The following is a 27,321-nucleotide window of genomic DNA, read 5'->3' as shown; positions in this document are numbered from 1 at the left end:
TGGGTCTGGGAGGCCTTGAGGGCCTGTTCCATCAATAGGCCCTCCATGGCCTTCCCCACCCTGAGATACCTCATGTTTACTTAACGAGCCGCGTGTGTTTTAACGAGCAAGAGAGTGATCTCACTAAAGGAATGAGATTCACTCCATTACACTCGTAACTCGAGGACTAACTGTAAAGCTCTGGCTCGGTGAAAGAAGCTGCCTGGGAAAATTGGGGGCATCGAAGATCGACCCGGAAAGACTTCCACGGCCCTGCAAGTGCACTCTCTTCTCTGCATTGGTTCAGGGGCCTCCCCTTGCCGTCGCCTGTCCTCATCCCTGTGTTGGCCACCAGGGACCAGGACTGACTCCTGGAGTGAATCTGTTCGAGGGACCAGGCGCGCTTCCAAAGCAGCAGTGCCGCCGCCTTGCTCACTCTGGCTCCAGAGGAAGCTTCTGGGTCATCAGAGGTGGAGGAGGACGAGGTGGCAGAAGACATGCCGGCTACGAACAAGCGCCCTCTCAAAAGCCGCGGCAATGGCATCTGTCAGCTGATGCTGCTCACGTGATTGCGCCTCGGAAACTCCCTAAAGCGGTTTCTTCTCCCCCCCTCCCCCCTCCATAAAGGGCTTTCGACTGGAGCCGAAGCTGTGCATGAGTTCCGGCACCTTTTTAGTTTTTTTTTTTACAGAAAAAGCACTGCAGGTAGTGCTCAGTTTACAACAATTCATTTAGTGATCATTCAAAGTTGCAACGGCACTGGGAAAAGTGACTTATGACCATTTTTCACACTTACAACCATTGCAGCATCCCCATGGTCATCTGATCAAAATTCAGATGTCTGGCAACTGATTTATATTTACAACGGGCACGTAATCACTTTTTGCAACCTTCCGACAAGCAAAGTCAATGGGGAAGCCAGATTCACTTAACAACCATGTTATTAACTGAAGAACTTCTGTGATTCCTTTTCTGTGATTCCTTTTCCTTTCCACAACCATTTTTGAAAAGAAAGGATGAAAGAGTTCAAAAAGCGAACACTATGCTCCTTTCAAAGCAAAATATCTATCCCACAATGACAAGAGACACATTTGAAGGCAATTGTGCTTGCAACGTTCTCTATTTTAAGTGATTCCAAAATGCTGCCAACTAAAGCTTCTGCAGATCCATTCCTTTTACCCAAACTGTACAAAAGTCCTTTTGACTTAATGAATGTCTGCCTGTCACTGAAGACTACAGCTTTAAATCCCCGCTTTTCAAAGCCTTCCACTGAATTTAGCATCAAGGCAGAGAAAAAAATGTACTGTACACTAAAGGATTCCCTTGAAAGACACAGCTTCAATTAAAACGGCGTTTAAATCAAGATACACTATGGGATCCTGCCACCCAAAAATATTCACTAAGACTTTTTGTGGCCTGGTTAAGCCGTTGTTGTGAAAATAAAAAAATATTGGGGTCTCAGGGTTGGCAAAGGGGCACTTCACAGCCTTGCTTCTTGAGAAAGTGTTTAAACTTGGTGCTGCAAGAGCATTTGTTATGAAGCCCCTATGAAGCCACATTTCACCTTTCACTTAGCTGGCATGGCTGCTATGGCCTTCCACAAACCACAGACATTTCAGTGGTTAGCACTGCAAATTACAGTATATCGCAGTAGAGATGGTAGAGTTTTGTAGAAGGACCGTACCACATGTGATTGAACAGCCATTTGTCTGAAATGGTATAGGGTATTCTGCCTGAGCAGGGGGTTGGACTAGATGACCTCCGAGGTCCCTTCCAACATCATTATATTTTTATTATTATTATAATTATTATAATTATTATAATTATCAAATTATTATTATTATTATTATTATTATTATTATTATTATTATTATTATTATATCTTCAATTTACTTTAATGACCATTGATGATTTGGTGCAAGATTAATTATTAGAAGCAGGCTATGTTCATCTGGGTTCGGAATCAACCATTTTTCTGGATACCCATAATAAACTGAATCATAAAACAACTAAAAAGGCTGGATTCACACAGCTCACAAAGCCATAGCAAACTAATTAAAGGTTAATATAGGCAGTCCTCAACTTATGAATGGTCAGTTTAGGATTGTTCAGAGTGTCCACAGTCTTGGAAGGAGTGCTTTATGGTCTATGAAGCACTTTCAGCCATCGTAAAATGTCATACTCTCCACCCCACCACTGCAGTCACACTTCTGCATTTTAAGCACTTGGCGACCACAGTTTGCAACAGATTTGGATGCCTTCTGGCATTTTTGCCAGATTCTGACAAAAAGTCCCATTAAGAATGGGTTCACTTAATGACCATGCTGTTTGCTTAACAACCAGTGCAAAGAATGTAAAAAAAAAACCACACAAAAAACAAGTCCGGTTACATGGGTGCCTCAATTGATGACCAGATTTCCAGTCTCAACTGTGGTAGTTAGTTGAGGATTACCAGTACTACTTAATGAAATATGAAATATGAAGGCAACATTTCCTTCACCTTTCTGCCCTAAGTCTTCCTTCCTTCCTAATTTAACTGCAGTTAAATTAGAGCTGACAGACTTTTTGCTCTTCCTCGCAGTGCCCAATAAATATGTCCATTATGGCATGGCTTATTCAAAACCGGGCCGAGAAAGTGGAGGGCAAGCGCGAGTGGTAGACTGGCATCATGCCACACCGGCCTGCCACTCGTGTGGCCTAGTTCCCTTCTTATCCCAGTCAGGCTGCCAATCTGCAAAGGTTGGGGACCGCTGTTCCAAATTATAAAAGCTCTAAAAGTATTTAGAGAGAAGAGCTTAATTCTTTGTTTCTGCTTGCCATGTTCCCGATATCAACCTTTCTCTGTGGCTATTATGTGTAAGACAAATTGTGTTTGATAAGTGCATTCACACAATTAATTTCAGGTCTAGGTTGGCCATTAGAGATCTTATTAGGGACAGATGAAATGTGTGAATCACAGCTTCTCACGACAAGTTGATTAGGACCCAAAAGAATACCAGTGGGGTCTTTATCCCTTGCAGGAGTGTTATTAACAGAAAGATTGAAGAATGCTAAGCAACTGTGATTAATGTACATTTATCTGCATGGCTTATAGGATTCCACTTTATTTGCTTGGGCTTCTGCAACTGACAAACAAGAGTAGATTGGTTTGTTTTTTGCAATATCATAGATGTATTCAAAACAGTATCTTGGAATCTTGGATGTCTTAAAATTGTGGCATCTATATTTACCCACCTTATTTATAAAAAAAAGGATCTAAATTGTAACAAAGTGCTTGTTAGCCAAATTACAGTGTAAGCTAATGGCTTACACTATAATTCCAGAAATATGTAGCATGTCGCAATAGCACTTAGACTTATATACTGCTTCAGCATATTGCCCCCAACAATCTGGGTCCTCATTTTACCAATCTTGGATTGATGGAAGGCTGAGTCAACCTTGAGCTGGTCAGTATCGAACTCCTGGCAGTAAAGCAGTGAGTTAGCCTGCAATACTGTATTCTAACCACTGCACCACCACAGCTCATATTAAACAAGAAGCAATGGATGGATACTAATCAAGGAGAGATCCAACTTAGAAATAAGGAGAAATTTCCTGACAGAACAATTAATCAGTGGAATGGCTTGTCTTTAGAAGTTGTGGATGCTCCATCACCCGAGGTGTTAAGAAGAAAGTAATCATTTTCTTTTGGGATAGTTTTTTTTAACTTCCCAGTCTAAAACTTTAGACACAGGATTTGCTAGCGATCTCCTATTAAAGAACTCACCAGATCTAACTGGTTTAGCTTTTCAAGATTAGCCAAGTTACAGAAAAGACTTAATTATGCAAAGCCGGCATGTTTAAAATGTCTACTTGCTTCCTGTTCCATAACTTGTCCAAGAACTGGGTCTTCCTTAGAACCAAATTTGTAACGATCCTTATTTTAAAATAAAAGTGTACGTCTAGCTGTACATTTGAACTGAAATTGTTACCAGATCCTTAAAATCAAAATGGTATCTGGATATGCTCCAAACAAATTGAACACTGACTTCTTGAATTCTCAGCCAGTTCAGTTATTGCTTCTGCTGGCTAGGAATTCTGGAAGTTGTGCTTATAATATGTCTGGAGATATTACACTGGAAAAACTGGGCTCATCCCTATACAATCACAAATTAAAACACAAATTAAAAGAAAAACAAGACAACATTGAAGAGCTTGGCACAAACATGATTCCTAAGGAGCGATTTCACAGCTGCATCGGATCTTGCTCATCCATTGGATTGACCGTCTAAGCTTGCCGTGACTTGGATGTGCAACAGTTCCTGTGTGTGGTACAAGCTGATTTGTGCTTATCTAGTTTAGACTCACCAATGTGTACCTCTGGTCTTAGACTACATCCACTGAAGACTGTATTATTAAAGAGGGGAAGGAAAGTACTTAGAAGGCAAAATTGATCTCTGAGAAAAAGTATGTTTTTATCCCCTTGTGTAATGTTGGTTTGGTTTGCTCAGTGTCTGAATCCACAATGGTGGAGGAGCAGGTCAAACATCCGTCTCAAGGCTCGATTTCTTCCATCACTTCCATGACGATGGTCCGTGGACCGGTTAAGATGAGGTTGCTCACAGTCCTGTAATCGGCGTGGAGAACGTTGAGCCCGTTCACTGAAATCACAAACTGACAAACCTAAGAGGAGAAGAAGCAGCAACCAAAGAAATTCAGTCATGATGGTGGAGAATAGCACAACTTTTTCCTCTGAGCGTGAAAGCAAACTGGGTACAAAGCCCCCACAAGCTTTCTGCAGCCCAAAGCATCTGTTTTAATATGACAGTTACCAGCACTTTTAGAGTTATCCATTAACATTTGAATGCCTCTCTCAATAATAAAGATTCTAATAAAGATCCTTCTGAATTTTAACAAGGGCAGTCTGCTAAACTGGAAAGACGGTTTACAGTGGCAGGAGAACAACAGAGGAAAGACAAGGAATGCGACAGAGGTCTTGGCAGGAAGAGGCAAGGTTGCACAATCCGACTGGAAAAATCCCAAGAGAGCTGCTTAATTTTGCAGAACTTTGGGAGCAAGTCTTAACCCAAAGAAGAGCTACCAGGAATGTAACAGGGAAGGCACTCAATGTTTTCTTGTACTGCAAAAAATAAAAATAAACTAAAATCTGACACGATTCCAAAGTTTTTGGAACGTTAATTAACTTCCTCAAAGTTACTGTTGATCATGCAGTCTATGCAGCAAAGATGCAATTCCCATTGGCCGAGCTATTCTCACGTTTCCTTATTAGAGCTGTTTTTTAAAATCTCCAGGCTGAAAAATTGTCTATTTTTGAGGCTCTTCCTTGGGGGAATCTTATAATTACTGAGTGCGCAAGAGGGTGGGGGCTGCATTTCCTTTGCACAGTTTAATCATGAGATCTTTTCCTGACTTTTCCTTCATGAATCTGTTCAGCCCAGATTTTCTCCACCCACTTTGGGGCAGAATTGGAGTCCCCTATTTAAAAGAAGATTGAACCTTTGTGTGAATATATCACAGTCTAGTCTTCCTTTTAGCAGTGTCTTAAAATACAACAGAAACTGCTGGGGGCGGGCATGGCAATTTCCTGACAGGTTTCAGTCATGCAGTTCTGATTTTCTGCAGCTCATTTTGATAAACATGTGGGTGACCAGAAATAATGCAGGACAGAGCTTGGACATTTTAAATGAACAAAGCTTTCTGCAGCATTGGTCTGCAGTCCCATCTGTCAAAATGTGAAGACCCGTGATGTTTCTAAAAATCATAACGTTTCGGTCCTCTTTGCACGTAGCTTTTCCAAATCTATCTTTCTGTCTTTGTTGTGTACATTTTCTGCAAGCATTTCAATCTCTCAGTTCTATGATCCAGTGGCTGGAACTGAGAATGTGTAATCTAACCAAGAGAAGGACTAGGGGTCACATGAACAGCAGTCTTCCATTATTTGAGCGACTGCCATGGAGAAGAGGGGTTGAATTTATTCTCCAAAGCATGTGAGGGCAAGACAAGAAGTAACGGATAGAAGCTTAACCAAGAGAGATCCAATCTAGGACAAAGGAGAATTTTCCTGTCAGTAAGAACAATTAATCAGTGAAACGGCTTGCCTCAACAGCTGAGGATGCTTCATCGCTGGAGGTTTCTTTAAGAAGACATTGGGCAAAGCAATTTTTTCAGAATGGTACAGATTTCCCTGGTGGAGCAAGGGGTTGGACTAGAAGACCTCCAAAGTCCCTTCCAACTCTGTTATTCTGTGTGACTGAGTAAATATCTTGATCCCAGTGCCATGACAAAAGGGTTGGGGGGGGTTTTAAAAAAGGCAAGCCCCCAGTTCACCCTGGCTCAAAGAAGGGGATTACAATTAACTAAGGGGCCAACTCCACTGCTTAACGTCCATATTTTTTTATTACAGTCTGTGTCACCTGTCATCTCAATTTTTTTTAAACAGGCAAGGCTCTAACCTGTTTAATTATAGCGAGCTTCCCCAATATGTCAGCATTATCAAAGTATTTTAGGCAGGAACTGAATACTGTGCTTTCCATCAGAACATCTTTTGTTTCACACCCATCGCCAGGAACAGTCTTTCAGCACACACCACATTTGTGTGAATGTCTCTCACTGCCATCCCATTGGCTGAGGAGTGGGTGGTGCGTGAGAGGGCAACAATCCAGCTCTGGCATAAACAGCAGATTGCTGTGCCAGAGAATAAATATTAATCGCTTTCAACCAGCAGGAGCTCCAAGCCAGCCGGTATCACATTACTGTAGAAACTTTCTAGGAAGTGTTTACTAGAAGCTCCGATTCCATTTGCAGAAGTGAGAAAAACAACACTGTTTATCTTCTGCAGGATTCTTCTGCCTATGTGGCAATGCTCTTTGTGTCGCTAAAGCAAGTGGTGAATCTTAACAAGTTAACAACAACGAGACAAAGAGAGGACCCAGTCATGTATGAACGTTCTGTCACACTTTACAACACAGAGAGAGTAAAATCTCCTCAGTCAAATGTGACCCCTGGTGATTTCATGGTTTCTTCACCAGTGGTACAGAAATGGGTTGCCACCTCTTTCTTTTAGCCTATAGTCAATGGATCACCTGGAGATCTCACAATGAAAGAAGGAGCCGCATCTGAATTCTGCTTAGCTCCCAAGTTGAAGGCTTTCAAAAAGAGACTGGACAACCATTTGTCTGAAATGACATAGGGTCCCCTGTTCGAGCAGGGGGTTGGACCAGAAGACCTCCACGTTTTCTTCCAACTCTTATTATTCTATGTTCCATGAATCACTTCCAATAGCTACATATGGATGGAATAGCATCCAAATAGCAGTGGATGTAAACTAATCTAAGAGAGAAGCAACCTAGAACTAAGAAGAATTTTCCTGATAGTGAGAACAATTAATCAGTGGAACAACCTGCCTCCAGAAGTTGTGAATGCTCCAACACCTTTAAAGAAGAGATTGGACAACCATTTGTCTGAAATGGTATAAGGTTTCCTGCCTAAGCAGGGGGTTGGACTAGAAGGCCTCCAAGGTCCCTTCCAACTATTCTATTCTATTCTATTCTATTCTATTCTATTCTATTCTATTCTATTCTATTCTATTCTATTCTATTCTATTCTATTCTATTCTATTCTATTCTATTCTATTCTATTCTGTATACATACACACATATATAGGATGATACAAAATCTGAACCATCTCATACTCTATGCATCCCTTATAGAGTAACTATGGTCTGGAGAAGACTCCTGCGAGTCCCTTGGACTGCAAGGCGATCAAACCGGTCAGTCCTAGAGGAGATCAACCCTGACTGCTCTTTAGAAGGCCAGATCCCGAAGCTAAAACTCAAATACTTTGGCCACCTAATGAGAAGGAAGGACTCCCTGGAGAAGAGCCTAATGCTGGGAAAGATTGAGGGCAAGAGAAGAAGGGGACGACAGAGAATGAGGTGGCTGGATGGAGTCACTAAAGCAGTAGGCGTGAGCTTAAATGGACTCCAGAAGATGGTAGAGGACAGGAAGGCCTGGAGGAACGTTGTCCATAGAGTCGCGATGGGTCAGACACGACTTCGCAGCTAACAACAACAACAACAACAACATGGTCTGTTGCAAGTGGATTTCATCTATTCCCCCCATAACCAGACCAAGAATTAGATAATTCGGAGGTCAATAAAATGAGGACCCACAATGTCGGGGGCGATATGCTGACTCTGTAAACTGCATAGGGAGTGCTGTAAAACACTGTGAAGCAGTATAAGTGCTATTGCTATTGCTGTAATGGACTTACTAACTCAAGGAAGAGGACGAAAGAGCACAGTGAAGAGCAACAAAGAGGATAAGGGTTCCGGAGGCCCAGCTGTATGATGAATGGTTAAGGGAACTAGGTGTGTCTAGCCCAGGGGTAGGCATCCTCGGCTCTTTTATGACTCATGGACTTCAACTCCCAGAATTCCTTAGTCAGCATAGCTGACTCAGGAATTCTGGGAGTTGAAGTCCATGAGTCATAAAAGAAACGAGGTTGCCTACCCCTGGTCTAGCCTAACAGAAGAAAAAGATTGAGGTGACATGACAGCTCTCTTCTGGTACGTCAGGGACTGTCACAGGGAAGAGGGGGTCGAGTTATTCTCCGAAGCAGGAGACAAGAAGGTAAGACAAGAAGCAATGGGTGGAAGCTCATTAAAGAGAGAACCAACCTGGAACTAAGGAGAAATTTCCTGACAGTGAGAGCAATTAATCAATGGAACAGCTTGCCTGGCGGAGTTGTGGGTGCTCCATTATTGGAAGTCTTCAAGAAAAGACTAGAGTCTAGACCAGGGGTGTCAAACTCAATTTCATTGAGGGCTGCATCAGCATTGCGGTTGCCCTCAGGGGGCCGGGTGGGTATGGCCAGGGTGGGCGTGGCCTACTGGGTGGGCGTGGCTAGAGTGCGTATGGCCTACTGGGAGGGCGTGGCCAGCTCTACATCGTTCGCATCAAGGGTGCCTATGGGGGCCTGGGCAGGAGTGGGACAGATCTGAGGGTCTCTGGCAGGAGGAGGGTCTCTGGGCCAGGGCCAAGGCAGTGGGGGCCGTTCCCTCACTGTTTCCAGGATGGCTACGTGGGCCACATGAAACCACTTTGCGGGCCGGATCCGGCCCCCGGGACTTGTGTTTGACATGTCTGGTCTAGACAGTCATTTGTCCAGAATGCAATAGTGTCACTTCCCTTGGGCAGGGGGTTACAGTAGAAGACCTCTGAGGCCTCTTCTGGCCCTATGATTCTATGATTCAGATGAACCAACTCAGCACCATCTACAAGTTAAAGCATAATTCAGAGATCCTCCTTGCTTGCTTCCTTCTGCTCTCCCACCAAGTGGCAATGGCAGGAAGGTGGGGGGGGGAGGGAAATGGCAAATGACTGAAGCACATTGCACTAATCAATGCAAGCTCACCTCTTTTGTACATGAATTGTGACCTCACCTGCACATAGGAAAGAACTGGAGCTTTGGTTACAGCAGCCTGCCATAAAAAATGTGAAGTTTGACATTTGCAGTATGATATGGCAATAGCACTTATATACCACTTCGCAGTGTTTTACAGCAACCTCAAAGCAGTTTACAGAGTCAGCATGCTGCCCCCAACAATCTGGATCCTCATTTTGCCCACCTCAGAAGGATGGAAGGCTGAGTCAACCTTGAGCCCATCAGAATCGAACTGCTGGCAGTTGGCAGAAATAGCCGGGCACCTATGTTCACATAGCCAATAGTGGTTTGGGAACCCAGCTTGAGGATGCTTCCAAGCAAGGCTCTTCTAAATGGAAAAATCATACCCAAACCAGCATTCTATGCAATATATCTGTTGCTGGGAAATATAGCAATAGCACTATAACAATAGCACTTAGACTTATATACCGCTTCACAATGCTTTACAGCCCTCTCTGACCAGTTTACAAGGTCAGCATATTGCCCTTAACAATCTGGGTCCTCATTTTACTGACCTTGGAAGGACAGAAGGCCGAGCTGAGTCAACCTTGAGCCGGTCAGGATCGAACTGCTGACAGTCGGCAGAATTCGCTGCAATACTGTATTGCATTCTAACCACTGTGTCACCACAGCTCCTATGTTGCTTTCATTATATGGAGCGCCCCTAGACACAACTGCTGGAAGCTAAAATAATTGGATATTCTCCCGTTGAGGAAAGCTAGCTTAATTGAATTGGAGATTGGTCTAGTTCCAACATGAGACACAGAGGCTACTTTGTGTTCCTGAGATGGGAACACCTACAGAGCAGGCTAAGATGCCACATTTGTTGGCATTTATCATCCTTAGGGCGGAAGGGGAAAAAAGGAGACTCCAAAACTGATTAACCTCTAAGGCAGACTGAATTTCAGCATCTAAATTCCCACCAAGAGATGCTGAACTTTAAAGGCTATTTTAAGTTGCCAGCAAATACTGAAGGGGGAAGAGGTCACAGCTGTGCGGTCTGGCAGCGGGTGCTCACACTGCAGCAGGAATTGGGACTTCTGCCCAGGCTGCAATTTGCAAGCTAAATCAACACACAAGCAAAACCTTGTTGCTCTGCTGGCAGTCCAGGCTGAAGCAGCTCACCACTACTTAAATGGGCCCAGCTGCTGGGGCTCAGCACTCTTCTCCCAGGCCTTTCCATCCAAGACATTTATCCTAGGTGCCGTCAAGCACCTTCAGCAAAAGAGACTGCTAGACCTCTTATTGGAAATAGTCATCCCTCAGAATAGCAGAATAACAGAGTTGGGAGGGGCCTTGAGGTCTTCTAGTCCAGGGCTTTTCAACCAGTGGTATGGGTACCACCTGTGGTACTTTGGCACCTGGCAGGTGGTACGCAACCATCCTAGAAAAGTGGTAGCGGGAGAGGGGAATGAGCTGAACCAGTGGCAGCACCGCACAAACCTGAGTGAGAGATGGCTGGAGCTGCAGGGCTGTCAGGGCTCAGCGGAAGCACCAGGATCAGCGCCAGGATCCAGCTGGAGCTCGGCGCTGATCCTGGCGCTTCTGACCCCAGAAGAAGCGCCGATCAGCTGGAATGTTGCAGCATCTCCAGGGTCTTGTGATTTACATTCAGATGCTTGGCAACTGATTCATATTTATGACGGTCACAGTGTCCCAGGGTCATGTGAAGTGACCAAAACCTGCTGCAACCACCCAGCATACAGGGGGAATAAAAACCAAACATCCCCCACCCCACCCCTGCTGCCAATCCTCAACAGAAATGCTCACAACAATGAAAACCTCAAACAGGAGGAAGAGCGCCACTGGGCAGGCAGGCAGGTGTCTTGCTCGGCTGTGGCTTGGTGGGCACTTGTTTCAATGCCATTGTAACTTCGAACAGTCACTAAGTGAACTGTTGTAAGTTGAGGATTACCTGTACTTCATCACATTTTTCCTTTTTTTTTGGTCATCATTTTTGACACCTTGCTAGGCGACTGGTGGTAATCGGATGTTGCCATATCCTAAAAGTGGTACAATGGGTGAAAAGGTTGAAAAGCCCTGTTCTAGTCCAACCCCCTGCTCAGGCAAGAAACCGTACACTATTTCAGACAAATCACTCTCCAACCTTTTCTTTAAAATCTCCAGTGATGGAGTAACCACAACTTCTAGAGGCAGGTTGTTCCATTAACTATTAGAAAATTTCTCCTTAGTTCCAAGTTGGATCTCTCTTTGACTAGTTTCCATCCGTTGCTTCTTGTCCTGCCTTCGGCTGCTTTGGAGAATAGCTTGGCTCCCTCTTCTTTGTGGCAACCCCTGAGATATTGGAACACTACTATCATGTCGGTCCTTCTCTTCATTAAAGTAGAGATCCCCAATTCCTGCAATTGTTCTTCATACGTTTTAGCCTCCAGTCCCCTAATCATCTTTGTTGCTCTTCTTTGCACTTTTTCTAGTCTCAACAATTTTTTTAATATTGTGGCGACCACTGGATGCAATATTCCAAGTGTGGCCTTACCAAGGCATTAAAAAGTGGTACTAACTCATCATGTGATCTTGATTCTATCCCTCTATTAATGCAGCCAAGGACTGTGTTGGCTTTTTTGGCAGCTGAAACAGATTTACATGTTCAAAGAAGCTTTTTTTTTTTGTTCTCTCTCCCCCCAAAGCAAGATGAGTTGGCTTAAGATAGATATGGGCAGCTGTGAGTTATTCGCAGTCTTCAGGCGTGGTCTGCAAAATGCAGTCAAGAAAAGTCAAGTTGGGAGTCACAATGATGTGAACAAAGATCTCCCTGTTTTTATGTATGATCCTTTGCAGATGCCCGTCACAACCGTGCACCTTGTAGTGCTTGGTGGCAAAACCATGCCCTTTCTTTGCTTTACACTTTATAATCGGCAGCAGCATGGGTTTGATAGTCCCCATACATCTGAAAAGCACCTGTTTGGGAAAAAGTGGCTTTATTCTGCTATTGCTTCAGCTGCCTTCTTTGGTTCTTTGTATATAAGGTAAAGGTAAAGGTTCCCCCCCACATGCGTGCTAGTCGTTTCCGACTCTAGGGGCCGGTGCTCATCTGCGTTTCAAAGCCGAAGAGCCAGCGCTTGTCCGAGGACGTCTCTGTGGTCATGTGGCCGGCATGACTAGATGCCAAAGGCGCACGGAAAGCTGTTACCTTCCCACCCTAGTGGTCCCTATTTTTCTACTTGCATTTTTACGTGCTTTCGAACTGCTAGGTTGGCAGAAGCTGGGATGAGTAACAGGCGCTCACTCTGTTACGTGGCACTCGGGATTCGACCCGCCAAACTGCCGACCTTCTGATCGACAAGCTCAGCGTCCTAACCCACTGAGCCACCGCGTCCCTTTGTATATAAATAGTAGCAAATGTACACCTGGAAAATCCATCTGGGGGGAAAAACGGTCTGGGAAAGGTCTTGTTGACAGGTTGAATTCCAAAAACCAATTTTCCCTTTTTCTGGCTGAATCCACACGTACGCTCCAAACTAAGCCAAACTAACAAACTGCAGCTTAGCATATTGTATGAATCTAAGTGCTGTGGCTTGTATAGCATGTTTTCTAGGTTAGTGTGCTGTGTGGATCCAGCCAATTTATTATGTTCAGCCAGTCACGGCTATGCCAGATGTGAAGGTTTGTATGCTCAACTGGAGGAGAAATCCATTGTGCAACCAATTCAAGCAGCCAGATCTAACCCCCCCCCCACACACACCCCAACACACAGACATGTGTAAATCAGATGTCACAAAAGAAAATCCTGTGCCCTTGAGATTTTACACATGCTGGCCTCCCATTACATGTGTGAATTCTTTACTCTACTGACATGGATATTTTGAGATAGTTTACATCAGTGAACCATGGTCAGGGTGCAGGGGATACTGGTAGTTCTTGGCTTATGGCCCAAATTTCTGTTGCTAAGAAAAGACTCTTGTTAAGTGAGTTTGCCCCATATTATGACCCTTGTTGCCACAGTTGTTAAGTGAATCACTGCGGTTAGCAGGTTAGTAACACGGTTAAGTGAATCTGGATTCCCCATTGCTTAGCCATCTGCCACTAAAGCTTTAAAGCAGCTGCATCCTTTACAAGAGTAACACAGTTGCTTCAAAAGTTATCCCCAGATAGTATGGAAGTACATACACTGTCATTTTGCTTCCGTGCCAATCTCAGTGAAAATGTTGTGGGAACAGGCACAAGTAATAACTGGGGACAACCTCTGAAGCAGCCATGCAAATTTTTTGCCAAGGAAGCAGCTGCTGTAACACTACATAGGGAGGCATTGTGGGTGCTCGTGTGCTGTGTAAAGCCCTTTTCAATGGTTGCCAAGAATCCTGCTGAGTATTTTTCCTGTGTGAATGCCAGATCAGAGCTATTACTTTCATGAAAAATATCAAAACCTGGAGAAGTGATTCTAGAAGCCGGCACTACTATTTCCACTGAATGGCTAATATCCTTATCACAACTGGCTGTGGGTTATGCAAAAACCAATCAAACTCCTGAGAGCACTTGAGGCAGAAGTAACGGAAGAAACAGATGGAAGATCGTTAAAGAGAAATCCAACCTAGAACTAAGGAGAAATTTCTTGATAGTGAGAACAGTTAATCAGTGGAATGGCTTCCTTCCAGAAACTGCGGATGCTCCATCCCTAGAGATTTTCAAGAAGAGATACTGCACAACCATTTGTCCAGAATGATATAGAGTCTCCTGTTTGATCAGGGGGGAGGGATGGACTAGAAGACCTTCAAGCTCCCTTCTAACCCTATTATTCTATGTTTGGTGTTTTAACTTCCAGGTGGATCCAGCAGGCCTTACTGGATCACTGTGAGCATTGACTACAATGGTTTGTTGGAGAGAGCAGCAAATGTTTACCAATGTTTATCTCTGGGTCAACATTGACTCCACTTCGTTTCAGTCTTGAGATACAAAGCTCAACTCTGTTAAGTTCTTGAGTGTGCCAAGGAAAGTTGTCACTTCCCATCAAACTGATTTCATGCTCCTATAAATCTGGTAGCAAAGTGCCAGAGGATCTTTTCAAATTTCTTTAAACAAAGAATGATCTCCAAAACCCAAGAAAAATACACAGTTACTTCCAAGCAGATTCCTTTATTGTCCTTCAACTATAAACAGAAATCTTGCCAAAACTAAAGCAACTACTTGCATCATTAGAGATGTACTCTGACAATTGCTAGGTTGAGCCATCTTAACTCTCTTTCAATCAGCCAAACTATCTAAACTTCGCTGTCTCTTGGTCCTCTGGAATGAAATCCCTCCCTCCTGGGAATCCAGACTATATTCCCCCACAAATGGACTGTCCGCTGGTTATTTTGCTATTACGGAATTTATTGAATTGTTAGATTCCCTTCTTCCTTCAGAAACTCACGGAGATTTACACGAAAAATTTCTTTCATTAATCCTCACAACCAGGGCTTTTTTTGTCATAGAATGCTCAGAACGGAGTTCCAGCACCTTTTTTGGATGGAACCTTGTAGGGTAGGCAAGGCAGGTTGTATGACATGTGTGAGTTCCGGCACCTTTTCTTTTACAAAAAAAGCACTGCTCACAACCATCTGCAAGTCAGGTTGGGCTGAAAGAAAATGACCAGCCCAATGTCAGCCAGCCAATTTCCTGAGGATGGGTTCCGACTTGGTCCAGCCATTTAATCCTAGGGGTGTCTGTCGAGGGAGGGAGTGAAAAAGGTCAAGATGAGGCCCATGGAGGTGAAGTGAAGGCCCACCGCTTTTTATAGCCCATATAAAAAGGGGATGTGGCTTTGATCACATGCTCACAACTGCCATCTTGACTTTTTACCCTCTACTCACAGATGCCTTATTAACCACTTACTATTCAGTTCAATTTGACTGAATGTTGAGAGTCATTTCAATACAATCCATATCTTCATAATCTTTTCCAATATTTCAAGCAGCAGCTTTAAAGGTTTTGTGCCATTGGAAATATTACGATTCAAATCTTAAAAGATATTTAAGATTAAGATGTTCCATTTCTTCTCAAGTTATTAAGGAATATAATCCTTCTTTGGCCTTTGGAAGATAGGAACCCTAAGTACAATGAGCAACTTTAATGAACAGAGAGCCAGTTTGAGCTAATGGTTAAGGCACCAGTTCAGAAAGCAAGAGATGGTGAGTTCAAGTCACCCTAGCCATGAAAGACAGCTGGATGACCTTGGTTCAGTCACTCTCTCTCAGTACAAGTCACCTCATAAAGTTATTGTTTTCTTGGGCAGGGGATTGGACTAGGTGACCTCCAAGGTCCCTTCCAGCTTCTATTCTATTCTATTCTATTCTATTCTATTCTATTCTATTCTATTCTATTCTATTCTATTCTATTCTATTCTATTCTATTCTATTCTATTCCTATTATTCTATTCCTATTCCTATTCTATTCCAGACAAGATGATTCTATTCTATTCTGTTCTGTTCTGTTCTATTCTAGATTGTCATCTTCATAAATTTTGCAATTCTCTTTTGACAGTGCATTTCAAAATTATTATTATGGGGTAACACTTGAAGTAAATTACTGATAAGAAGCAACCTTGAATTCAGAGAAATAATCAGCTAGTGTTGGTTAACTGAATCAGATCGGGAGGTCATGACTTCTAAAAGCCATATTTGTTTAGAGAGCTGGCATCAATTGAATTTAATTAACAGTTAAGAAAATAATTAACACTGCTGGAAAGGTAGTAGGTCCTATGGGATCTATTCCGTAAAAAGCTAAAATAACCCTGTATTTGGAGGTAATGGGAAAATGTGTGTGAGAGATAAATCAGGAACAGCTAGGATGAAAAAAAAATAATTTAGAAGGAATATCTTTTCTGCCAAGGTACCTGCCCTCTGGAATAACATCCTCCCCTCAGTTCCCACCCTGCAGCTGCTCTGCAGGTTTTTAAAAGTTGGCTCTGCTCCCAGGCCTGGGCTTAAGGTGGCTGACGAGCCTCTGATAAAAAAATGGTTTTAATATTTTATCACTGGGGCTTGTTAGTTTAATCTTTTTTAACATTTGTATTATTGTGTTTTATTGTTGTTAGCCGCCCTGAGTCCTTCGGGAGATAGGGCAGCATATAAGTCTCAATAATAAATGAATGAATGAATGAATGAATGAATGAATGAATGAATGAATAAATAAATAAATAAATAAATAAATAAATAAATAAATAAATAAATAATAAATAAATTGTTCTGGAAGCACACATCTTTCTTCTTTCCTTTACTGTTTCCTAGTTTTGGACATGTAGGCTGCCCAGAGTTCTTGGGAGTTAGGCAGCTTCTAGATCAGACATGTCAAACACAAGGCCCGGGGGCCGGATCCGGCCCGCGAAGTGGTTTCATGCGGCCCGCGAAGCCATCCTGGAAACAGTGAGGGAACGGCCCCCACTGCCTTGGCCCTGGCCCAGAGACCCTCCTTCTGCCAGAGACCCTCAGATCTGTCCCACTCCTGCCCAGGCGCCCATAGGCACCCTTGATGCGAACGATGTAGAGCTGGCCACGCCCACCCAGTAGGCCATACGCACTCTAGCCACGCCCACCCAGTAGGCCACACCCACCCTGGCCATACCCACCCGGCCCCCTGAGGGCAACCGCAATGCTGATGCGGCCCTCAATGAAATTGAGTTTGACACCCCTGTTCTAGATCCAATAAATGAATAAATAAAGAGTGATCGAATCAGGGTGGGATGAAGCTGGTGAGACCCTCTACAAGAAAAAGATGAGAAGATTTAAGAACAAAAGGCAATGGCTGCAAGTGATGGATGGGTGTGGGAGAATGACAACGACAAATTATGAGGAGAGAAAGGTGTGGAAAAGCAATGTGGGGAAAGAAGGGCAACTAAGATGATCAAAGGCCTGGAGGCTAAAACATAGGAAGAACGGCTGCAGGACTTGGGTTTGGCTAGTCTAAAGAAAAAAGAAAAAGAAATAGGGGAGACTTGATAGCAGTGTTCCAGTATCTGAGGGGCTGCCACAAAGAAGAGGGGGTCACGTTGTTCACCAGAGCACCAGAGGAAAGGATGAGAAACAATGGTTGGAAACTGATCAAGGAGAGAAGCAACCTGGAATTAAGGAGAAACTTCCTGACAATGAGGACAATTAACCAGTGGAATAGCTTACCCCCCAGAAATTGTGGGCGCTCCATCACTGGAGATTTTTTTTTTAAGAAGAGACTACACAATCACCTATCTGAGATGGTGTAGGTTCTCCTGCTTGAGCAGGGGGCTGGACTAGAAGACCTCCAGGGTCCCTTCCAGCTCTATTCTATTCTATAGAAAAGAAGTCTATTCTTCCTGAAATATCCTGAAAGTCTGCTGAAATATACCATTGCGGTGACACACAGCACCATTTGTGTCATTTAAATACAGCAATTTGCATGATGTCATTACAGTTAAACCTCGACTAATGATCACAGTTGAGCCCAAAATTTCTTTTGCTAAGTGCGACATTTGTTAAGTGAGTTTTGCCCCATTTTACGACCTTTCTTGCCACAGTTGTTAAGTGAATCACTTAACAGTGGTTAAATTAGTGGTTGTTAAGTGAATCTAGCTTCCCCATTGATTTTGCTTGTCAGAAGGTTGCCAACGCGGGTCACATGACCCCAGGGCACAACAAGTTATAAGCAGTGGTGGGATTCAAATATGTGAACAACCGGTTCTCTGTGTGGATGATGCTTCCGGAAGTCCATTCTGGACCTGGGCAACAAAAAATTAGCTACTGGTTCTGCTGAACTGGTGCAAACCGGCTGAATCCCACCACTGGTTATAATTCACTTTTGTCAGTGATGTTGTAACTTTGAATGGTCACTAAATGAATTCTTTTAATTCGAGGGCTTCCTGTACACAAATAACATAACTGGATGCAAACAATGGAATTTGCACCATAACGATGTCATCTCACACGTTATTCAATTTTCTCCATTTTGTTGTTAGTTGCGAAGTCATGTCCGACCCATCGCGATCCGATGGACAATGTTCCTCCAGGCCTTCCTGTCCTCTACCATCTTCTGGAGTCCATTTAGGCTCATGCCTACTGCTTCAGTGACTCCATCCAGCCACCTCATTCTCTGTCGTCCCCTTCTTCTATTGCCCTCAACGTTTCCCAGCATTAGGCTCTTCTTCAGTGAGTCCTTCCTTCTCATTAGGTGGCCAAAGTATCTGAGTTTCAACTTCAGGATCTGGCCTTCTAAAGAGCAATTTTCTCCATAGTGCATTCCAGAACAAATGATTTATTTTTTTTAAATCAGTTTTCCTGCCACCTTGCAAAAAGCAAAACACAGCCCTGACTTTGTGACATGTGTGTTCTTTCCAGCTTTACATAGCAACAATTCTTCAAACCTGCCTGCTGAGTTGTAGGGCAAACTCTTGCCCTAGGCGTTGGTTCTACGGGATGAAAACAACAGGAGTGCAAGGTGAGAGCGGGTGAGGAGAACGAAGACTGCAATTTTCCCTAACAAAGGTTGCAGGAATTGGGTATGTCTAGTCTAGTGAAAAGAAGGACTGTCACTAGGGGATGACACAATAGCAGTGTTCCAATATCTCAGGGGTTGCCACAAAGAAGAGTGGGGTCAACCTATTCTCCAAAGCACCCGAAGGCAGGACAAGAAACAACGGGTGGAAACTAATCAAGAAGAGAACTAACCTGGATCTAAGAAGAATTTTCCTGACAATTAGAGCAATTAATCAGTGGAACAACTTGCCTCCAGAAGTTGTGAATGCTCCAACACTGGAAGGTTTTAAGAAGAGATTGGACAACCATTTGTCTGAAATGGTGTTTCCTGCCTGAACACAGGGGTGGATTAGAAGACCTCCAAGATCCTTTCCAATTCTGTTATTCTATTGTAAGGCAGCAAGCAAAATCCTACAGAAACATGCCGGCGTCTGAGGACACCTCAAAGCAGAGCAGTCAAGGTGCCACGAGCACTTGCAGAAAGCAAAGGTTAAATGTGGGCTGTGGTCAAATTCTTGCCCTTTTCACTCTCACCAAGTTTTCTCAGTCTTGTCTTTTGGTGAAAGTTTCCAGGCTAATCTAGCAGGAGCATTTGATTAAAGGAAAAAAATATAATGTTTTCAATTCTGGGGTTTTGTTACAAGTAGTCCTTTCCTTATGATCACAACTGTGCCCAAATTTCTACTGCTAAACAAGGCAGTTGTCAAGGGGGTTGCATCCCACTTTACGTCCTTTCTCGCCACAGTTGTTAAATGAATCATTACAATTGTTAACTGAAGCATGCAATCCTTAAGCGAATCTGGCTTCTCCCCTTGACTCTGCTTATCGGAAGCTGGCTGGGAAGATTACAAATGGCATTCACATGACCCCAGGACAGGGCAACTGTCATAAATACAAGCTGCTTGCCAAGGGCCCACATTTGGCTCATGTGATCGTGGGGACGTTGTAATGGTCATAAGTGTGAAAAACAGTTATAATTCTTTTTTTCCCCCCCAGAGCCATTGTAAAGTGATAGGATAAGATAACCTTTATTGTCATTTTTTACTGTTGAGCACACTGGCCCACATTAAAAATGAAATTCTGTTGCCTGCTCTCAAAAGAAAGTATATATCTATCCATACATATACATAACACACATATACACATGCTGTATACATGCACACACACACACACACATATACCTACACCCATATTGTAACTGAATCTGGATGTTCTGCTGTGGATACCACAGAAGGTAACAAGGAAAACAGGTCATGAAAAGGAGGTGTAGTATCCCAGACAATCCTGCGGACCCTGCTCAAGCAACGCTTCTCTGCCATGTCCTGGATGGGAGGGATGGAACTGCCAATGATCTTTTCTGCCATCCTCACCACTCTCTGCACGGCCTTCCTGTCTGAAGCAGTGATGCTTCCAAACCAGACAGTAATCCAATATGACAGGATGTTCTCAATCGTTCCTCTATAGAAAGTGGTAAGGACAGGGGAAGGAACTTTGAATGGTTACTAAGTGAATGGTTGTAAATCAAGGACTACCTGCAGGCAGTGGGTATGGTCCTTATTTGATCACTCTAAGGCAGAGGTCCCCAACCTTTGGGTACCATGGACCGGTTCCGTGGAGAAAGGTTTTTCCGCGGACCGGAGAGTGCGTAGTTTTGTGTGCCGGCTGCATCCCACAGATGGGGCTTTGCTTGTTTGTGTGGCCTGGTTGCTGGCATGCTGCGGCCCGGTACCAGTCCATGGACCAGGGGTTGGGGGTTGGGGACCCCTGCTCTAAGGGAGATTCAGGAGAGGAAGAGGCCCATCTGGCTACTTGTAGGTTAGAATGTGATGCAGACTCAAAAAGGTGCATTTGCCTCTCTCCCATATGTTATCCCAAGAATCCTTTTAGATTCTTAATCAGAGGGATACATTTATTAAATACATGTGTAGTGAACATATTAAAAAACCCCCTCAAAAGATGCCTTCAAATCAATGCCATCTCCTTAGGACTACAGGAAGTCCTCGATTTAGTGACTGAAGTTACAACAGCATTGAAAAAAGTGTTATGACTGCTTTTCACATTTATTACCATTGCAGCATCCTCTGGTCACGTGATGAAAACTCAGGTGCTTGGCAACTGGTTCATATTTATGATGGTTGCCGTGTCCTGGGGTCACGTGATCACCTTTTACGACCTTCTGACAAATAAAGTCAATGGGGAAGCCAGGTTCACTTAATGACCATGTTACTAACTTAACAACTGCAATGATTCACTTAACAACTGTGGCAAGACAGGTGATAAAATGGGGCAAAATTCACTTAACAAATGTCTTGCTTAGCAACATAAATTTTGGCTCAATTGTAGTCGTAAGTTGAGGACTACTTGTACAAACACAGTCTCTTCACAACAGGACAAAAATAATTTGCTATAAAAATTATTTCCTTCTGCCTAGAATGTTTTTCAACTTTTTATTATATACTCCCCGCCCCCAATCCATGTTACTAGTCAGGTTTGTCAGGCTTCAGTTCTGGGTCCCTACTAAGATTCTATGAGCATATTAATTCACTTAATGAATTAAGTTCAGATCATAATTGAACGTCAATTAAATAAAACCATGTTTATTTTTTGTCCCAGCCCTAGTGAGTTGCTGGTATATATAGGTAGTCCTCACTTAACCTGTAAACTTAGTGACAATTTGATGTTACAATGGATTGCCCAAAAGGTACTTATGACTCAGTTCCAGAATTCTGATGCTTGCACACCCTTCTGTGGTCACATGACCGGATTTTGGACACCTGTCAACCGGCTCACTTTTACGGTTGATTGCACCCTTCTGAGATCATCTGACTGCAATTTACGGCAACTTTTGCTGGTTTCTGGCCTTTTCAGCCAGTTTCTGGCAAAAAAACACCCATAGGAATTAATGGAGTCACTTTATGACCACTGAGCTTGCTTTACAACTGTCGCAAAACAACGTTGTAAAGTCAGGTTGGTCACGTGGGTATCTCGACTTAATGACCGACATGGCTTACGATGGAAATTCTAGGCTCCATTACAGTCGCAAGTCAAGGACCATGGTGTGCAGCTCTCAGCACACACTCAAAGGCTGAGTGGGCCTCTTGCTGAAATTATAAGAACCACAGCTAAATTAACTTCTACCAGGGGTTGTAGAAGTTCTACACTGCAGATATGTAGATTAGTGATGTAGGCAGCTGTCATATAGGGCTATTTTTATAAGAGTGACATGGAAGTTCTGGGCTGGCTTTTATCCCAGATGAAGTGGTCCAAAAACCTGTTCCTCCCAGCTCCCAATGCCCCACGCTCATTAAAAATGTTCAACTGTATTAATTCAAGTTACCTTCATTCCCGATGCAGCTGCTGGCCCACTGGGATCCACTGCTTGTACGTGGCAGGGCTTACTCCCTCGTACCACAAATCCCCACCCAACAGCATCACCTATAATCTTAAAGAAAAAGGAGAAGATGGCCACACTGAATCTTGTTAATAATCTCTCTCTTCTTTCTTTAAGCAAAGCGATGGCACTTGATGTTCGTTATTGATACAGTGATTTTAATCTACAGCCTCACTTCATTCCTGTCCAAAAATGGCTAAACCTCTTGGTAAAGCAGGTCATCCTGGAACAAATTCTTAGGGACAACTACATCCCTCTGTACGTGCACATGAAATCAGGAGATTGTGAGGTTTAGTCCTGGCTTAGGCATGAAAGCCAACTGGATGTTTTTGAGCCAATCCTTCTCATTCAGCCAAAACCACTGGACAGGATTGTTGTAGGGAAAATAGATGGAAGGAATATTATGTATATTCACCACCTTGAGTTACTTATAAAGCAATAAAGGCAGGCAGGGAGGGAGGTACAATGAATATATGAAGGTGTTCTAACTCTTATTTTGAGAGATCACAATAAACATCTTAAAGACAGAGGAAGCATAGCTCAATTTTTAGCCCCTGCTTTCTTCAAACACTACATTCATCTATCTTTAACACACACACACACGCACGCGCGCACATACACACACACACACACACAACTTGCAGTGTATCTGTTGGAAATTATCCAAGACATTTACCAACAGATTTAACTTGTCTCTACAGTGAGGAATAATGTCTTTCCTTTGGGCCAGCAAAACAACAACAATGTAAGGTGAAAAGTTAGTTAACTCACCTATAGCGTTTTCTAAATCTGCATTCCAAGAAGTGTCAAGAAAGCAGAGCTTAATTGTAGGCAATTTTCCACCGGAGAGACCAAAAAGCAGAACTAATCTGAAGCCTTTATACTATATAGGCTATAGGTTAGTATATATGCTACCTTTGCTCAGATAATGCATATAAAGTGTTTCTTCTAAGTTACAAAGCCTCCCATGTTCAAAATGTTTCTCTCTATATATATGTCTGTATGCATATGGGCATGGGTACAGTATTCATATGTATGTGCATATGCGTGTATCTACCTGTATATCTGTATATGTATCGACTGTATCTGTATACAGGTAGTCCTCAAGTTATAACCATAACTGAGTCTAGCAATTACGGCCATAAGTCATGTCAGCGGTAAAGGGGGTTGCCATGCGACTGGGCCCAATTATATGACTTTTTTTTTTGCAGCAGTCATTAAGTGAACATCACGGTTGTTATGTGAACTCATCGTTCACTGTGGGCTGTTTTTGCCCCAGAAACAGGAAGTAAATACTAGTTTCTGACAAAACTGTTATTAATCATGGTCACACAATTATGGGACACTACAAACGGCCGTAAATGGGGCTGGCTGCTGAGTGCCCAAAATGTGCTCACACGACCATGATGCAGAGTGACTTTGGAACTATAAAACCAGGTTGTAAGTCCCTTTTGGAGGGTCCGTCATAATTTTGAACGGGTGCTAAGTGATCGGACATAAGTCAAGGACTACCTGTATATCTGTCCAGCTCATTTCTTGGCAACTGCATGCATGTGTTTGTGTAGTTTTCACTGGCAGTGATATCAAAGTGGCTTGCCATTGTCTTTTCCTAGACATTTCTTGCTGGTGTCCCATCCAAGTACCAGCCCATTGCAACCCTGTTTAACTTTCCCCAGCTAGGTGCATAAAAACACATTGCCCTAATCTTATTAATCATATTTATAAGATGATTTCAAAACGACTGTGTTACTTCTATACCACTGCACGAAAATAGCCTTTAAGACCTCAAATTACACCACGGTCAGGTTCAGCACCAGAAATTTAATAGCTAAAAGTCTAAGCAATGGTCGCAACACTGCATAAACCTTTGTGGATAATAAATGATCAAATATAATACATAAAGACGTGGAACAGAAACTTACAGTGAATGTTTTCCGTGCATATGGAGCCCCAGGCCTCAGAAGTTCCTCAGGAGTCACCGTTCTTTTTAGTACTGGAGGGGGGGGGAAGGGAAGGGAAGGAAAGACACCTAAATAAGATTTGGTTCTGATTATTCTTCAGAGATTGAAGTTGCTTCCAAATTAGGAGTATAATCTGGAATTGTCCGGCTTCATTCAGTCTATTTTTTTTAACAAGGGTTATATTGCAACTTCTGCTTTTTTCTTCTCCCAAAGATATCCTTTTCTGAGAACAGAACAGTTATTCTGTACCTGCTTTAAGAAAGAAACCATGGGCAATTTTTCACAACAGCCCAAAACATCAAATGTTCAATGACAACAAAGTAATTTATACAGCACCCAAAATAATCCAGATGTTCTCAAGCTATGAAACTCTAAGGGAAAAGGCTGGAGAGCAGGGAGTGCCCTCTTGCCTCAGAAAACATATAATAAAAACTAAGCTGGTTGCTGATTTGTGCCTCTCCTTTTCACAAAGTCTACAGGTGTGTTTTGACATTTGTGCACCTGCCCAGGAAATGCCCAGTTTCTGAGCACGCTGGATGAGGAATTCTGGGAGTTGAAGTCCACAAATCATAAAAGGGCCAAGTTTGAAGACCCCTGATTTAAATCCAAAGAAACAAAACACAGTTACAACCTTGTACAGGTAGTCTTCGACTTATGACCATAATTGAGCCCAAAATTTCTGTTAACATTTGTTAAGTGAATTTTGCCTCATTTTATGACCTTTCTTGCCACAGTTGTTAAGTGAATCACTGCAGTCGTTAAGTGAATCTGGCTTTCCCATTGACTTTGCTTGTCAGAAGGTCACAAAAGGGGATCACATGACCCCGAGACATTGCAACCGTCATAAATAGGAGTCAGTTGCCAAATTTATGAATTTTGATCACACGACCATGGGGGATGACACAGTGGTCATAAGGTGTGAAAAATGATCCTGAGTCACTTTTTTTCAGTGCCATTGTATCTTTGAATGGTCACTAAATGAACTGTTGTAAGTAGAAGACTACCTGTATAGCTACAGTGAAGAGGAATGATGCTTTTATTTATTTTACTACTACTACTACTACTACTACCACTACTACTACTACTACTACTACTACTACTACTACTACTACTACTACTACTAATAATAATAATAATTGTTGGGGGCAATAACCTGACTTTGTAATAATGCCGCTTGGGGGGGGCGAAAGCCCTAATAAGCAGGCATAGACATAGAATGAAGGCTACTGCTAAGCTTGTAAGCCGCCCTGAGTCTTCGGAGAAGGGCGGGATATAAATGGAATTAAAATAAATAAATAAATAAATAAATAAATAAAATAATAATAATAATAATAATAATAATAATAATAATAATAATAATAATAATAATAATAATAATAATAATAATAATAAAGTTGGAAGGGACCTTGGAGGTCATCTAGTCCAACCCCCTGCTCAGGCAGGAAACCCCATACCTTTTCAGACAAATGGCTCTCCAGTCTCTTCTTAAAAACTTCCAGTTGTTGCAGCATTCACAGTTTCTGGAGGCAGATTGTTCCACATTCATCCATTCATTTATCCTGCCTTCATTATTTTTACAAATAACTCAAGGCGGTGAACCTATCTAATACATTTTTCTCCTCTTATTTTCCCCACAACAACAACCCTGTGAGGTAGGTTGGACTGAGAGAGAGTGACTGGCCCAAAATCACCCAGCTGGCTTTCATGCCTAAGGTGAGACTAGAACTCACCACCTCCTTGTTTCTAAGCCACTACATTAACCAAGGAAACTGTCTGGTCCTGGGTTAAAGTTGTGAACAGTGGATGCAGATGAACTAATCATATTTTGCCCTTTGAATCCAGATCGCTTCCAAGTCCTAAATTTTTACATGCTTGTGGAGAAATTAAATAAATAAAACATATACTTGAATGTCTATGGAGATACTCAGTCATCCAGGTGGTAGTTATCCCAAAGATGCTTTTTCATGAGGCAACTGGACTTTCTTGTTTTTCTTTGAAGACATTTCACTTCTCATCCAAGAAGCTTCTTCAGCTCTGACTGGGTGGTGGGGAATGAAAGGATTTATACTCCTTGCAGACAGCTGGTCATCTGCATTCTTTCAGAAGGGAAACTTCTTCAAAGAAAAACAAGAAAGTCCAGTTGCCTCGTGAAAAAGCATCTTTGGGGTATATTTGAATGCACTGTCCCATTTTCTAGCTTTGTGTCTTAACCATTTCTGAACGATATCCCAAGCACTGTTCAATAAACCCCAAAATGTTTTTTATTGCTTGGTCCATAGAAATCCTGCAACAGTTCTAATGAGCTGAAGTCAACACTTTTAACCATACATGGATAACAACAGGCTGACATTCAGTGCCACTGAAACTCATGTGAAGAAGCTAACTGCGCAATCATTAACACGGCCAGCAACCCAGCATTTATACTTTATACATTTATACTAAGCGTAATGTCCAGAATAGGAAGGGAAATTACAGGTAGTCCTCGAATTACGACAGTTGGGACCAGAATTTCTGTTGCTAAGCAAGGTGATGTTTAGGTGAGTGGCACCTGATTTTACGACCTTTTCTGCTACAGTTGTTAAGTGAATCACTGAAGCTCAGCGACTCAACCCAGCTTCCCATAATGACTTTCCAATCATGGTGAATACGTGTGCCCGAATTGTGATCACATGACCGTGGGGAATGCTGTGATGGTCATAATTATGAGGATTGGTTTGTAAGTCACTTTTTTTTCAGGGCTATTATCATTCTGAACGGTCACGAAACAAATGGTTGTAAGTCGAGGACTACCTGTGGGAGGAAATATACCTAGAACCACAAAATCGGTCATGCTTCTGGGTTCCTCAGATGATTAAAACGCCTTCTATCACACAGCCGGAAAAGAGCTACTGCGGGCTGCAGAAACTGTCTGCTGAAGTTGGTAATGCACAACAAGGCTGATGTGAAAAAGGAGAAGCTCAAATTATTTCTTCCTAGTCAAATTTTCCTTAGAATCAGCATATTTTTATCCTTTTATTTCGAAGCCCAGAAATGAGTTATCTTTCATCTTTTCTGGACGCACAGGAAATCGCTTAGAACAAAAATAGGCTGATGGTAGCTTTCATCTGG

General features: G+C 42.7%; 1 protein-coding gene across 1 annotated transcript in view; it reads right to left on the bottom strand.

Moving 5' to 3' along the window:
* Positions 1-1,845: 1,845 nt before the first annotated feature.
* Positions 1,846-27,321, bottom strand: part of DEPTOR (DEP domain containing MTOR interacting protein) — a 77,789-nt gene continuing 52,313 nt past the window's right edge. The window contains exons 8-10 of the mRNA XM_081325182.1: positions 24,175-24,245; positions 22,199-22,303; positions 1,846-4,641 (exon numbers count right to left, since the gene is read on the bottom strand). Coding sequence (XP_081181308.1) covers positions 4,513-4,641; positions 22,199-22,303; positions 24,175-24,245 — 305 coding nt within the window. The 3' untranslated portion in view covers positions 1,846-4,512. The remainder of the gene's footprint in view (positions 4,642-22,198; positions 22,304-24,174; positions 24,246-27,321) is intronic.

This window comes from Vipera berus (genome assembly GCF_964194415.1).
Source record: "Vipera berus genome assembly, chromosome: 3".
NCBI classification, from domain to species: Eukaryota; Metazoa; Chordata; class Lepidosauria; order Squamata; family Viperidae; genus Vipera; species Vipera berus.
Note: the sequence above shows the minus strand (reverse complement) of the source record. Positions and strands in the feature narration are given on the sequence as shown.